Genomic DNA, 12,407 nt, shown 5'->3' on the forward strand with positions numbered 1-12,407 from the left:
AGAGCTCTACTGCTCATCAATGCATTTAATGACATCTTATTGTGCAAACTCTTTTTCTAATTAGCAGGCACACACTGTATATTGCAATTATTCTCAAACTGACTTCACATATTCTACTGAGATTTATTTGCTGGACTCGGTTAATTTTTATTGAAATCTTGTACATTCAAATTGTATTTAATATTTTAAAATTCCTGTTTTACTCAAAGGGGGAATTCATAGTGCTTAAACCGTACTATATCTTGGCTGGCAAAACTGCTGAGCCAGAGAAGTCAGATAAACTAATTTCCTGGGAACACGATTACATTAAAGATTGTCATTGAGTAGCTTGACTACTTTGCCTTTTGGATACACTTCAAGGAAAAATTTGCTGCACAAACAGAAGTCACTAACAACCATTTGATCTTTAATCTCTACCCGTAAATAGATTTGAGATTGTATATTCATATATTCTGGAATGTATATATTCTATAAAGTACTCACATGGTACTGTCACCAAGTTCTTCATACAGATTATTGGCAGCACCCATGGCCGGTTTGCTTCCTGTTGGCAAAGCCATTTGGATTCTTGCTGTCTTTGCACACTCTGCCTGTCGTCTTTAGTAAATTGAAAAAAAAAAAAAAGATATATTAAACCTCCAATACAGAAAATAATAATGTCAGCGCATTTTTCAAAACATTCTCGGGCTATATCATAAGGGACATGTCAAAATGTTCTCTGTTTACAAAAAAAACAAAAAAAAAACGGTTTGATTAATTAATAAGCTTTGAAATTCATCAATCTTTTCTCTGCTGTTTCTTGTAGAAGGTTTGGGGCTTATTCTCAGGTTTCAAAACACTCTCTAACCTCTGAGAATGTTTACAAATGCTTGAAAGGTCTAAATTAAGCTCATAAATTAAGTTTGGACATCATTTAAGTCAATTTAATACATTAATCATTCCTCAACTCTGAACTAACATGATATATTTGACATTCGAATATAACTATAACTAATTAAAAGTTAAATGTGCTTGTTATGTAAAGGGACTGGAAATTATTTTAATGACTGCATATTTCCACCCTCAACTTCCCGTAAGGTATTCTGTAGGCCAGTGGTACTCAACTCTGGCCCTCGAGATCGAATCCAGTCCAGGTTTTTACTCCAAGACGGTTCTAAGGTAATTAATTAAAGCTGCTAAGAGGCAATTAACTAATTTAGGACTAATTTTGTTACTGAGTTAAAAGCACATATAATGCTGTCACAATTACCTGCCTATCATTTCATGTGATCAACCAACAACATTTTTATTTATGGTGGAGCACTTAATCAATTTTGAATCAAAATTTAAAAAAATAAATACTTACTCCTTAAACCTGGCAGGGCAGGGCAGAAAAGGAAATTAAATAGTTAACTTTTCATATCATATATTATTTTTTAAAACATATTACATGATTGCAGTGATTGAATGTTACATGTGGTTCAGTTTTAAAGATGCACTCTGTTTTCAAGGCTTGGGGATGCAAGCTATTATAATTACCTTACTCGAATACCAATGATTGAACGTACTCAGCATTTCATGTCTTAGACTATGTGACTGCTTTACTTCTGGTAGCAAATTTCCTATGGAATAGGTATCACATTAAAGTCCCATCTGTATTGCATACATTCACTCAAACAGCAGTTGTTTAATTGATCAAGGGCACTATCCCTCCCCAGCCAAATTGGTTAAGACAAATATCTTGGGCTAATTGAGGAACGAGAAAGCAAAGTCTGAATGTGTATTTAGATATTTGACAAATATACAACTACAGTATGTTATTCTAATGGTGTCCTTTCCCCATTCCTACATGTCTGTCAGATTATACCAAATGCATATTGCATCTGGAAGGCGATTGGATTATAGTACTGTAAACTGGCTCATATCTGCAAGGTAAAAATGACAAGGTAAAAAAAGCCTGTAAACATATTATAACTGAAAGAATGCACTCACTGTTTGTAGGTTATATATATAAAATATATGATATATATAAAGCACCCTCTGTGTAGCCTATATCTTATATATATATATATAATACGACCTCCCTGGCCGAGGAAGGGCTGGAATTCTTTATTGTAAGCAGCTTTCCATCTAGGAATCTAAAAACAGATGAAAGAATGCACTCACTGTTTGTAGGTTACCATCACTATTAAAATAGCAGGGATGCAGCACAGAATGATGATCACTGCCAGGGCCAGTAAAGCACCCTCTGTGTAGCCTATGGCCTGAGCTGCTTTCTTAACACTCGCCACAATATCGGGGGTTCGGATTTCCAGAATACGACCTCCCTGGCCGAGGAAGGGCTGGAATTCTTTATTGATATCCAGCAGCTTTCCATCTAGGAATCTAAAACACAGATACAAAAATACAAGAACAGCTACCTTCATCTTTACTTCACGACGTCTGTTAAACAAGCACGTTTGTAACATTGACCCTCCACCAAGGATGTAAAGTGAAATTTAGAGCAATCAGTAATTTGATAAACGTAGATAACCATGGCTTTTATCCACTGTCTGCATCAAAACAGATATAGACATACCCCCAAATTATGATACTTTTATAATAGCTTGTGCTAAAGTCTGTCCAGGGCGAGTTTCATCAGAATTGAACCTCTAGACAAATGTAAACACATATTCTGACATACGGAAAGAGACTGTGAGACTCCATACCCCTCTTCCCATTTTTCAGGACAACTAACCAACAGCTAACCATGTTAGGGCTCATTTGTAATAACATTGCATTGTGATGTGCCAATTGAATTCATGAACAGTTCCAAATAAAGTAACCACACACTGAAATAGCCACACGTGCCCCAGTAAATAGTATTTTTAAAGTAAGCAGTGAAAAAGACAATAACACTAGTACTCACACCCTATAGTTACCCTAAATGCAGCACTTTGGGAAAGCTCAGAGAAGGTACCTACTCGTTATATTTTAGCTATCAAAAGTGAATGCTATTAAAAAGTACAGTTTAGGTGAATGACAATCCTTCAGTTCTATCTTGGAAATCAAACAGTGTTGACAGTATTGCAGCTTAATGAAACAAACAATGCTAAATATTTTCTCTTGTTATCACACAACACAGTTCTGGAATGGAATTATTTTATCTACAAAATTATAGAAATCTGCCATAAATGCCAGGTTGCAAGCTTGTTTTTTGGGGGGGGGGGGTTTGGCTCTAGTTTTCACTATTCAGGCCAAACAGAAAATGGCCCTTTTACTTGAATTGTACCCCTGGGCTACATACATCAACTTTGCACAGAAACAGGGCAGTACTGTCATGCAGCAATGTACCAGTAGTCAACTATTTGACTTTAATGATGAGGATACATTTCTAAGCAAGTCACAAAGATATGCAATGACACGTGACCACGTTTCAGCTGAAGCAGCAGACCTGAGGATACAGGTGATTACTATCAGCATAGTGAACGGTTTAATGTAAGTCTTGGTAAAAAGCCACCGATCCACAGCTCTCTCCTAAAAGGAATTTTCGAATGATATAGATATTTTCTCAGAACAGTCAGATACATGCTACTTGGTTATAAATGAGCATCAACATCAGGGTCTGTCTGGCTGCAATAGCCTATGCTGTTAAGAAAACGTCTCAAACATTTTACATTTATTAACATTACATTTAATTTGTTCTGTACGCAGTTTGGGCTGCAGTTCACATGTCTACCACTTGGCCAAGGTAGTACTCTCTGGACACCAATTTTGATGGCTGGGCAAACCTCTAACACAAGGGCAAAATGTGTTCAACCTTTCAGTTTTTACCTTCTTATTTATACTGCAGCCTATCATTGATTGTGACCCATTATTAATGGTATGCACTTTTAACACTGACTTTCGCAAACACAGGTGTACATAAAGCATTATTTAACATACATAAATAAAAAAAAAAAAAAAAAAACGCTGTTCGGGTTACGCTTCAATGAGGGCATTTGTAGTATACAGTGGGAAGAAGTCTTTAAAAAGTGGCTACTTTTTGCTTTTGGACACACGTTGGATTATAACGTTTGGAGTTCTTGTGAGGATAAAGTTAAGTGCAAAACAGCAGGAAATAGTATTATTATTATTGTTATTATTATTATTATCCAAGTAACTGATTTAACTGTGCCATCTGAGTAAAGACTACATTTTTAATACTTCAAGTACCAGGAAACATGTGCATTTTGGAATTAAATTTAATTTAAATGTTAACTGTTTACAATGTACCACTATTGTTCTGCCACTATACACCGGTTTCATAAACTTTAGTGGTGATTTAAAACAAAGGTTTCTAAAAAATTTAAACTTTTTTTTTTTTTTTTTTTTTAAATATAATATAAAACCCATATTTCATATCTGTGTTTAGTAATTTATTCCAGATCACTTAATATTTTGAAGTGCACCTTTTCTTTGTGTGTTGGGTTTGAAACACATACATGTATGGCAAACCAGATTATCATTAATTAATTAATTAATTGTATTTTAAGATATCTTCAAATATTTAGAGATATCTGTAAAAATTTCAAGATATTTCAAATTGAATTCCAGATATCTTTAATTGTGCAGTTTTTAAAATATCTACAATTCATTTAAAGATATCTGTAAATCAATTTAAGATATCTAAAAATTAAATAAAGATATCTCAAATTGAATCACAGATATCTTTAAATATTATGGAAACCATATACATTGTGCTAGCATGGCACACCAAACTGTCATTTAAAGACATCTTAAAATGAGGGTTTTAAAGATATCTCTAAATTATTTAAAGATATCTCTAAATAACTTCCTGTTCATTTAAAGATATCTTTAAATCATTTGAAGATATCTTCAAATAACTTCCTGCCCATTTAGAGATATCTCTAAATCATTTAGAGATATCTCTTAATAACTTCCTGTTCATTCGAAGATAAATTTAAATGGACAGGAAGTCCATTGAAAACAGAGAGCATTTTCACAGGAAGTCATTTTGAGATATCTTGAAATGGCTTCCTGTTTATCTTCAAATTAATTAGAGATATCTCTAAATGAACAGGAAGTTATTTTGAGATATGTCTAAATGATTTAGAGATATCTCTAAATGAACAGGAAGTTATTTGAAGATATCTTCAAATGATTTACATATATCTTTAAATGAACAGATCTTCAAATGATTTAGAGATATCTGAAAAGTATTTAAAGATATCTAAAATGCATTAGATATCTAATTTAAAGATCCATTTAAAGATATTTGTAAATCAGTTTGAGATATCTCTACATGTATTTCAGATATCTTAAAATGATTTAGAGATATCTTCAAATATTTAGAGATAACTAGAAATGATTTAGAGACATCTTCAAATATTTAGAGATATCTATAAATGAATTTGAGATAGCTCTAAATGACAATTTGGCTTGCCATATACATGGACATTCAGAAAAATAAGTGCATGTGGCAGTGCGATTGCCCTGCACAGTGGTAAATTAGTGTTGGTGTAGTTTATATGTGGGAATGGGCTTATTTTGTGTCGTTTTGGGACTTGATTAGTTTGATTGTATTATTGTTTACAGACGGGCGCTCGATTGAGACTTACTGCCTGCTATGCTTGGTTGAGGGAAGGGCAGCAAGTGATTGGCTGTGCTGGTCCTCAATCAGCACGTGGGCGGGTCTCGACAGAGTGTCCGTCAGTTTAAAAACATCCGCGGGAGCTTGCTCGGGGCTGCTGTAGGCCTGCCGTTTTCACGGCACCTTTTGAGTTATAGTTTGGGGTATTGTGTTTTATTTTGCACTTTTTGTACAGTTTGCTGTATTTGTCCTCTGTGCGTTACCATCGCTGGTAACGTCACATGACCGCCTTTATTTTACTTTCGTTTTATGTTTTTGTTAATAAATCCTGCGCGCCTGTGCCGGCGTTTCAACACCACCTCTGTCTCTCTGTATGCTTGAACAGCAGCTACCCACACGCGTGACTCGAGGAAGACCATGTCACAGTGGATATTCAAATTTAAAGCACGTTGAACTAAAATACTTCCAGAAATTATGAAGTATAACGTGTGGTCCTGTGTATTTTTAAAATATTTTTTATTTTTCACATAGGGTTACCATAGGTCAGTTTTTTCCCGGACATTTCCTCTTATTTGGCCTTCTGATCTCTGCCCGGGCGGATTTTCGAAAAATGAACGAATGTCCGGGATTTCGCCTGCTCGCCCCTTTGCTGCTGCTAATGCTTGCAGCGCTGCAATTCCTGGTGTGTCCCGATAGCACCACGCCTGTATTGTTCACAGGGACCAGTTGTACTGGATCCCAGATTTGATCTTGCTCCTGTGACGTACTGTGTTATACTAAAAGAATCAGGGTTGATCCTGAGCTCAGTTTGAGCCCAAAATCTGATCCTAACTCAATCTTGCTTCAGGAGCAGAATCACATTTGGCTCAGAGCTTGATCGAACGTATTTAAATGGAGGAACTACAGCCACTCATTCATAGACTGAAGGGAGTGCATGAACAGCAAAAAAAGCCTCTTCGGGTTTATTATGTAATAGCATGCTTTGCAATACTTTAGTTTTGCTTCAAATAAATGCACTGTGCAATACAAAATATAGTAAAAAGAAACAGGATAAAACAGCCCTTTTTTGTATGCACTGAATAAATACATTTGCATCACAGCCACCAAATAGCAACAAACATAAAACACTTGTTTGGTACAACTATAATATAATATAACACACCTTATTAAACGTGCCAAATATGAATGTGTCAAAACATTAAAAAAGATCTGACTTCATGTTGTTTTATCTTTCTGATTTTTGGCCAGTACTAGAAAAAAATAAATAAATACACATTATAAAGGTTTATATATTATATACATATTCTTTAGCCTTGTATTGCCATGTAACACTTGTAAGTCGCCTTGGATAAAGGTGTCTGCTAAAATAAATAAATAAACAAGAATTCGTTTACTCAGTTGCCCTACACAAATAAATCAAAGAGATTTGCATAACAAAATCATTACTGGTACGTATTGTGTTGACAAACTGCACTTTTACCAGCGGAGGTATGACACCTTCCAATTTTCATGTTAGAATGTGCTCTTTATTATCCCTGAATGCTAAAGCGAGTGTGGCATAATGTAGATGTATATTTCTGGAAACACTGAGATTTAAATACCGGAACGTAAGATAAACACAGTTTGCTATTAAAATGCTACCAGTACTGTATTAGTATTTAAGAAAACTGGATTTAAAAATACTTTGAAAGTTTCAGTTTCCATCACTTAAAATGCATAGATGTTGCTTGAACGTCAAACTGCAGTAAGGCACAGACGATAATGTAAACAACACCGAGCTATAGTGAGGTCCAAATTTAAAATGTTTTCTTGTTGTTTAGGTAAGTGCTTTGCATCAAGAACTTGCTAGCAAAATTAGGTGAAATATTTCAACCGGTCCAAAAACACTGAATGCCATTCAGCACTGTTACATACTGTATTGCACAGTTTTTTGCTGTTCCCTCTCACAATGCAAATGCAGAGCAAGTTTTTTCACTGATGCAAAGCCAGTGGACAAAGGAAAGGAACAACTTGACTGTTGAGTCTCTGAAAGGGATCCTGCTCGCATAGCAAAACTTCAGACACACATCTTGCAAAGACTTTTAGAGCTACTTCAACCACTGGTGAGAAAGATACACTCTGCAGAGAAATATGCATGGGCACAAAAAGAAGCACAGTATGAAACAGATGTTTGGTGAACAGATTTGTCAGTTATCTTGCAAAGACTTTTTTGATTGCCAATCAATAAAGTACTGACTGTAAAAAGTTATGTGTATGTTTGATGTAGGCCATTCTTCTTCTTTTTTAATCATTTTCAAATATTTAAATTATTTAGTATATTCTGTGTTCATTTTGTAGTATTCCATGTTCATTTTGCACAATGAAAGGTTAATCTTAAATAAAAATTGGTCACTGTCAGCAACCACCTTGGGTAGTGTCCTAATTTTGAGGATCTTTTATATGGTAACCCTATTTCACAGCAGCTCTAAAGTTAAAGAAGCCATGCACCAAATCACAGCTCCCATATAAATCACAAATAAGCTCCATATTGTCAAGGCTGAAAGTATAAAAAATGACTATAAAAACTGATTTCCATTACATGAGAGTAGATGTTAAAAACTTCATGCTGATTTGAACTCAGCTCTCGCCAAGATAAGCACCAACTAAGATGTAGCTTTACAGTAAACTAATGTGATCCATCTGCATCTCCATCCATTTGCATTTCTTTCCATCTGTTGATGTAGATATTCTTCTGCCTGGTATGTATGGCTGAAGTGTAATGCTGGCTCCAGGGATCAGCTTATTTTACACTGGAGTCATATATGCCAAAATTGTTCAATTAATGTAAATACTACATTAACAAATGGCGCTATGGCAACAGAGCAGCTTTTTGCTAATCAAAATCATAAAAGGAATCAGTTCTCCTGATTTGCTAACAGCTTCTGACTAAAACTTTTTCAGCGCTAACGGAATTCTGCCAGCGCCCAGCTCAAAATCACAACATGAAGACGACTTTGCCCTTACATTCACGCTGCATTTTCTCAGGTGTGTTTTAACTAGATGTGCATCCATGTGTATGTACTACTGTACCATGGATTCCCACCCACTTCAAATTAAGGATGATTCCTTTGTGTAATTATTAGGTGATGACAGGTACCACATGGTTAATACTGGTCGTTTTTCCATCACAGACAATTTCAAGCATACAAGCTTACTTAAAAAGTTCTTGTCTTGATATGGCCCGGTTGGTTAAAGGGTCGATTGCATAGACCATCAGATCTGATTTGGAATAATCCTCTTCTGAAAATCCGTCCCCAAATCTCCGAGCTCCGATGGACTCCACAATGACTTTAGCCCCTGGAACCTGATCCTGTACATAACGCTCCAAAATCCTGCAGGGACAATTTAGAATGGCATTTAGTTTTACAACAACAACAACAACAAAACACCAGTGCTGTTGGACTGAAATCTGCTTTCAGGTTCTCCGCTCAGCACTGTAGCACCATGAATTAAAGGAGATGCAGCCTTGAACAACTGGCACCTCATTTAGCAATCAATAAAATAACACTTTTCAAATTATTTGAGCCTCACTAAAAAAAATCAAAGTAATGGTTCTTGACAATGATCAGTGGTTGCAATTAATCAAATGTATTTGGTTGATTTCAGAGTGTAAAAGGGGTTTCTGTTTTGAGCCAACTTCTTGCATGTTTCAAGAAATTTCAAGTAAAAGGTAGTTTAGGATAACAAATTCCCATTTTGGAATAAAAGCCTGCCCTTTGACAAGAATTATGTATTAAATCTAATCAATATGTGGAAAGGGTAGATGTTTATATTGTCTTCATTAAACAAAAGTATAAGGTATTGATGTCATGAATAAAGCACTAAATACAGAAATAACAAGTAAATGTACATTATATAAAATATACAAATGAAGCCAATCATGGTGCAATACCAAATTTTAAAATGATGCACGGACTGTACAATAAAATCACTTTATAAAGTTAATGTTCCAGCCTCACAGCCAGCATCTATGATAACTCGAGCTCTCATCTCACAGGAGGCAGGCATCTTCGGCCAATTACCTGACCTGCAAAGGAATGTTTTTGCCATGATGAAAAAAAAGAAACTGAGCCAAGATTGATGGCCTTACCCTTGAGAAGAGAATCTCAGATAAACTGCCTCTTGGCAGCTGAGACGGCAGTACCTGCAGTTAATTTAGGGAGCTACATTGGTATTGAAAATTACAAGGCAGTGCTTTGGTAATGTTTTGCCAGATACTGCATATCAGCTCTGTCAGTTTGAAAGAGTATAATAACATATCATATAAGTAGGGCTGGATAAGAGGAAAATCTGTTTTTAAGTCCCTACTTATGAAGGGTACAAATAAAGGCATTAATAGATATCAAAGTTTTGGCCTTGTGAATTCATTTTCAAATATATTCACAAGAGCAATACTGAAAAACATATATTTGAAAATTATCTGTCCTATTGCAATACAGAGAAAAGACACATTGTTCGTGGACCTGCTCTGTAAGATCCAAGAACCTCCCATGCTCACTGAATTATTGATGGAATCTGAATTCAAGGCATTGTACATTGCCTCATCTTCATAGAAATCAAGTAGGGAGTTAATTGATTTTGTTTATTAAAAGCAAGGATGGAACATAGTATGATTTGACTATGCAGAATAAAACACCTGTTTTGCCAAACAGTCTGCGTACGTCAAAAGTAAAAACTTGTATCAAAGTGTTTCCCACAAAGCTATGTACACAATATCAAAAGAATGCTTGACATTTTGCCACTTCAGATAAATATAGACATTAAGAGATCAAAGTGATTCCTACCTGATAAGCTGCTCTTTGTTCTGTTCCACAAGAGTAGGAGGAACATTGGAAACAACCACTTGCATATCCAGCTGATTGACCACAGAGATCTAAAAAATATAAAACAACTACAATTTGGTCCTGTCATGCCTCGTAGAGCATGCATTTTTCTCCTGTCATGACTTTTTAGTTCACTGTGACATTGCCTACATGTTAAACCTCTTTTTAAAACTTCTCCTATGTACAGTATGAACATCTCTTCTCTGATAGTTTGTTGTTAACTGCATTAGCAAAAAACAATCGGAAACAGGTTCTTCTAAGTTGAGATGTGAGAAGTTGAGTCTGTAGGGCTTGATGTGCAGGTTGTCAGAATTCATAATAGTAAAAGGTTTCTGTCTGTTAGTGATTCAGTGATTCCTGTTGTCCTTAAATGCCTTTTACTAAAGTCGTGCAATTTCTTTGGATTAACATATCAACAACAAAATATTTTTTAAGAATGAAACTTTGATGAAATTGTCGCAGCACTGGCAATGGTGTTCAACAAGTCCTATCCTACACCAAAGTTAAAAATAAATATTTATTTACATTATTTAAAAACAAAATTTGTAGAGTTTTGATCCTTACAACAACTTGGGCACTACTGCTCAGTCCCGCTCCATAATTATCGGTTGCAATTACTTCAAACTTAAAATAGGACCGCCGGAGGTTTCGGAATCTGATTGCAGATTTGATGATTCCTGTGTATGCCTCAATCACAAACCCATCTTTTCCATCGTTTGTAGGTGGTATAATCAACCGGTACTGCATTGCACTGTAATTCCCAGTGTCCTTATCCAAGGCCTGGAAGACAGAACAAACCAGCAGAAAACAATGAATAATTTAAAACAACCAACCAATCATATTTATAAGGTAAATCAACCACATTCTTCTCATGCACTTATCAGGTTTTGGCAGCAGGGGGAGTCTTTGAGACAGTCAAGTGTTAAAACAATTCCCTACTTCTATATGCTACATATTGCCTTGCAGTGACATATATTTACACTAGTTTTATGACTAGAAGGGTGTAAAAATGATAGCAGTGTCATTCACATAAAATATTAAGTAATGTTACTGTTCATTCTTATATTAAGCTACTGTATATGGGAATATAGGCTGACAATTTCCAGTGGCTTGTGTCATCATGTAGGGAGACATTTTCAAATGCTACTGGGACATAAAAAAAAGAAAACCAAGCTCTGCAGGTTATAGTACTTTAGTTGATAGAGGTAATGATAGCTAGGTTTAAACAGAAGGAACAAGTAATGTGCATTGATGTTCAAGAGCTGTAAATCTAAACAGTGGAGTGATCTGAATGGGGATTTGGCGAACCAGCCTGCTTACTGCATAAGAATGTAATGAACTATGAGTATGCTAATAATTATGCTTCGCCAATACCACCCCAAAGGAGTGCTAATTTTTGGTTTTTTTTTTTTTTAAATTGAATTAAAAAGAACAAAGTCAGACATGGTTATTTTCTTCCTCGCCTGAAGATACCTTTTATCCCAGTAAATCAGTCGGCATGCATACTCAGTATAGGAACCTCTATGAAGCAATGACTGACAAAAGTCTTTTAGCAGTGACAAATTAGTTTGGCTTCTAAAGAAAATCACCCCACTGCTGAGCTGTAAGGGTTAGAACCAAGTTAATTGCACTAAGGAGTGGAAAAGGAGTGACCGGTTTCAAAGGGCCAGCAACCTTGATCAGACAGCAGTGAGGTAATAACTAAGTAAAAGCTGCATCTTTATGAGGTGCAGTTTTATACTGGACAGAATTGGAATTGTGTCTTCACATAGTAAGGAGGACGGGATAGGCTGTAAAGCACCTGATTTAATGTTAGCCTGCGAAAGAGGAAACGCTGCTTAAGCCTGTCCCAGTGTTGAGATGCTCTTTCTGCAGACACACTACAATGTACCAGTCATTTCAACAGTGCTTTACCCAGTATCCTCTCCATCTATATATTTGACAAAGCTAAGCATAGGTAAGCCTGGTCAGCACTTGGATTGGGGTCCTGCAAG

The 12,407-nt window shown here is 35.7% G+C and overlaps 1 protein-coding gene across 2 annotated transcripts in view; it reads right to left on the bottom strand.

Moving 5' to 3' along the window:
- Nucleotides 1-12,407, bottom strand: part of LOC121325229 (protocadherin-15-like) — a 170,628-nt gene that overhangs the window by 18,497 nt on the left and 139,724 nt on the right. For both annotated transcript variants that reach the window (XM_041267608.1, XM_041267607.1), the window contains exons 27-32: nucleotides 10,978-11,193; nucleotides 10,375-10,463; nucleotides 8,746-8,922; nucleotides 2,146-2,364; nucleotides 1,346-1,354; nucleotides 484-597 (exon numbers count right to left, since the gene is read on the bottom strand). In XM_041267608.1, coding sequence (XP_041123542.1) covers nucleotides 484-597; nucleotides 1,346-1,354; nucleotides 2,146-2,364; nucleotides 8,746-8,922; nucleotides 10,375-10,463; nucleotides 10,978-11,193 — 824 coding nt within the window. The remainder of the gene's footprint in view (nucleotides 1-483; nucleotides 598-1,345; nucleotides 1,355-2,145; nucleotides 2,365-8,745; nucleotides 8,923-10,374; nucleotides 10,464-10,977; nucleotides 11,194-12,407) is intronic.

The sequence above is a fragment of the Polyodon spathula genome, chromosome 13, assembly GCF_017654505.1.
Source record: "Polyodon spathula isolate WHYD16114869_AA chromosome 13, ASM1765450v1, whole genome shotgun sequence".
In the NCBI taxonomy this organism is placed as follows: Eukaryota; Metazoa; Chordata; class Actinopteri; order Acipenseriformes; family Polyodontidae; genus Polyodon; species Polyodon spathula.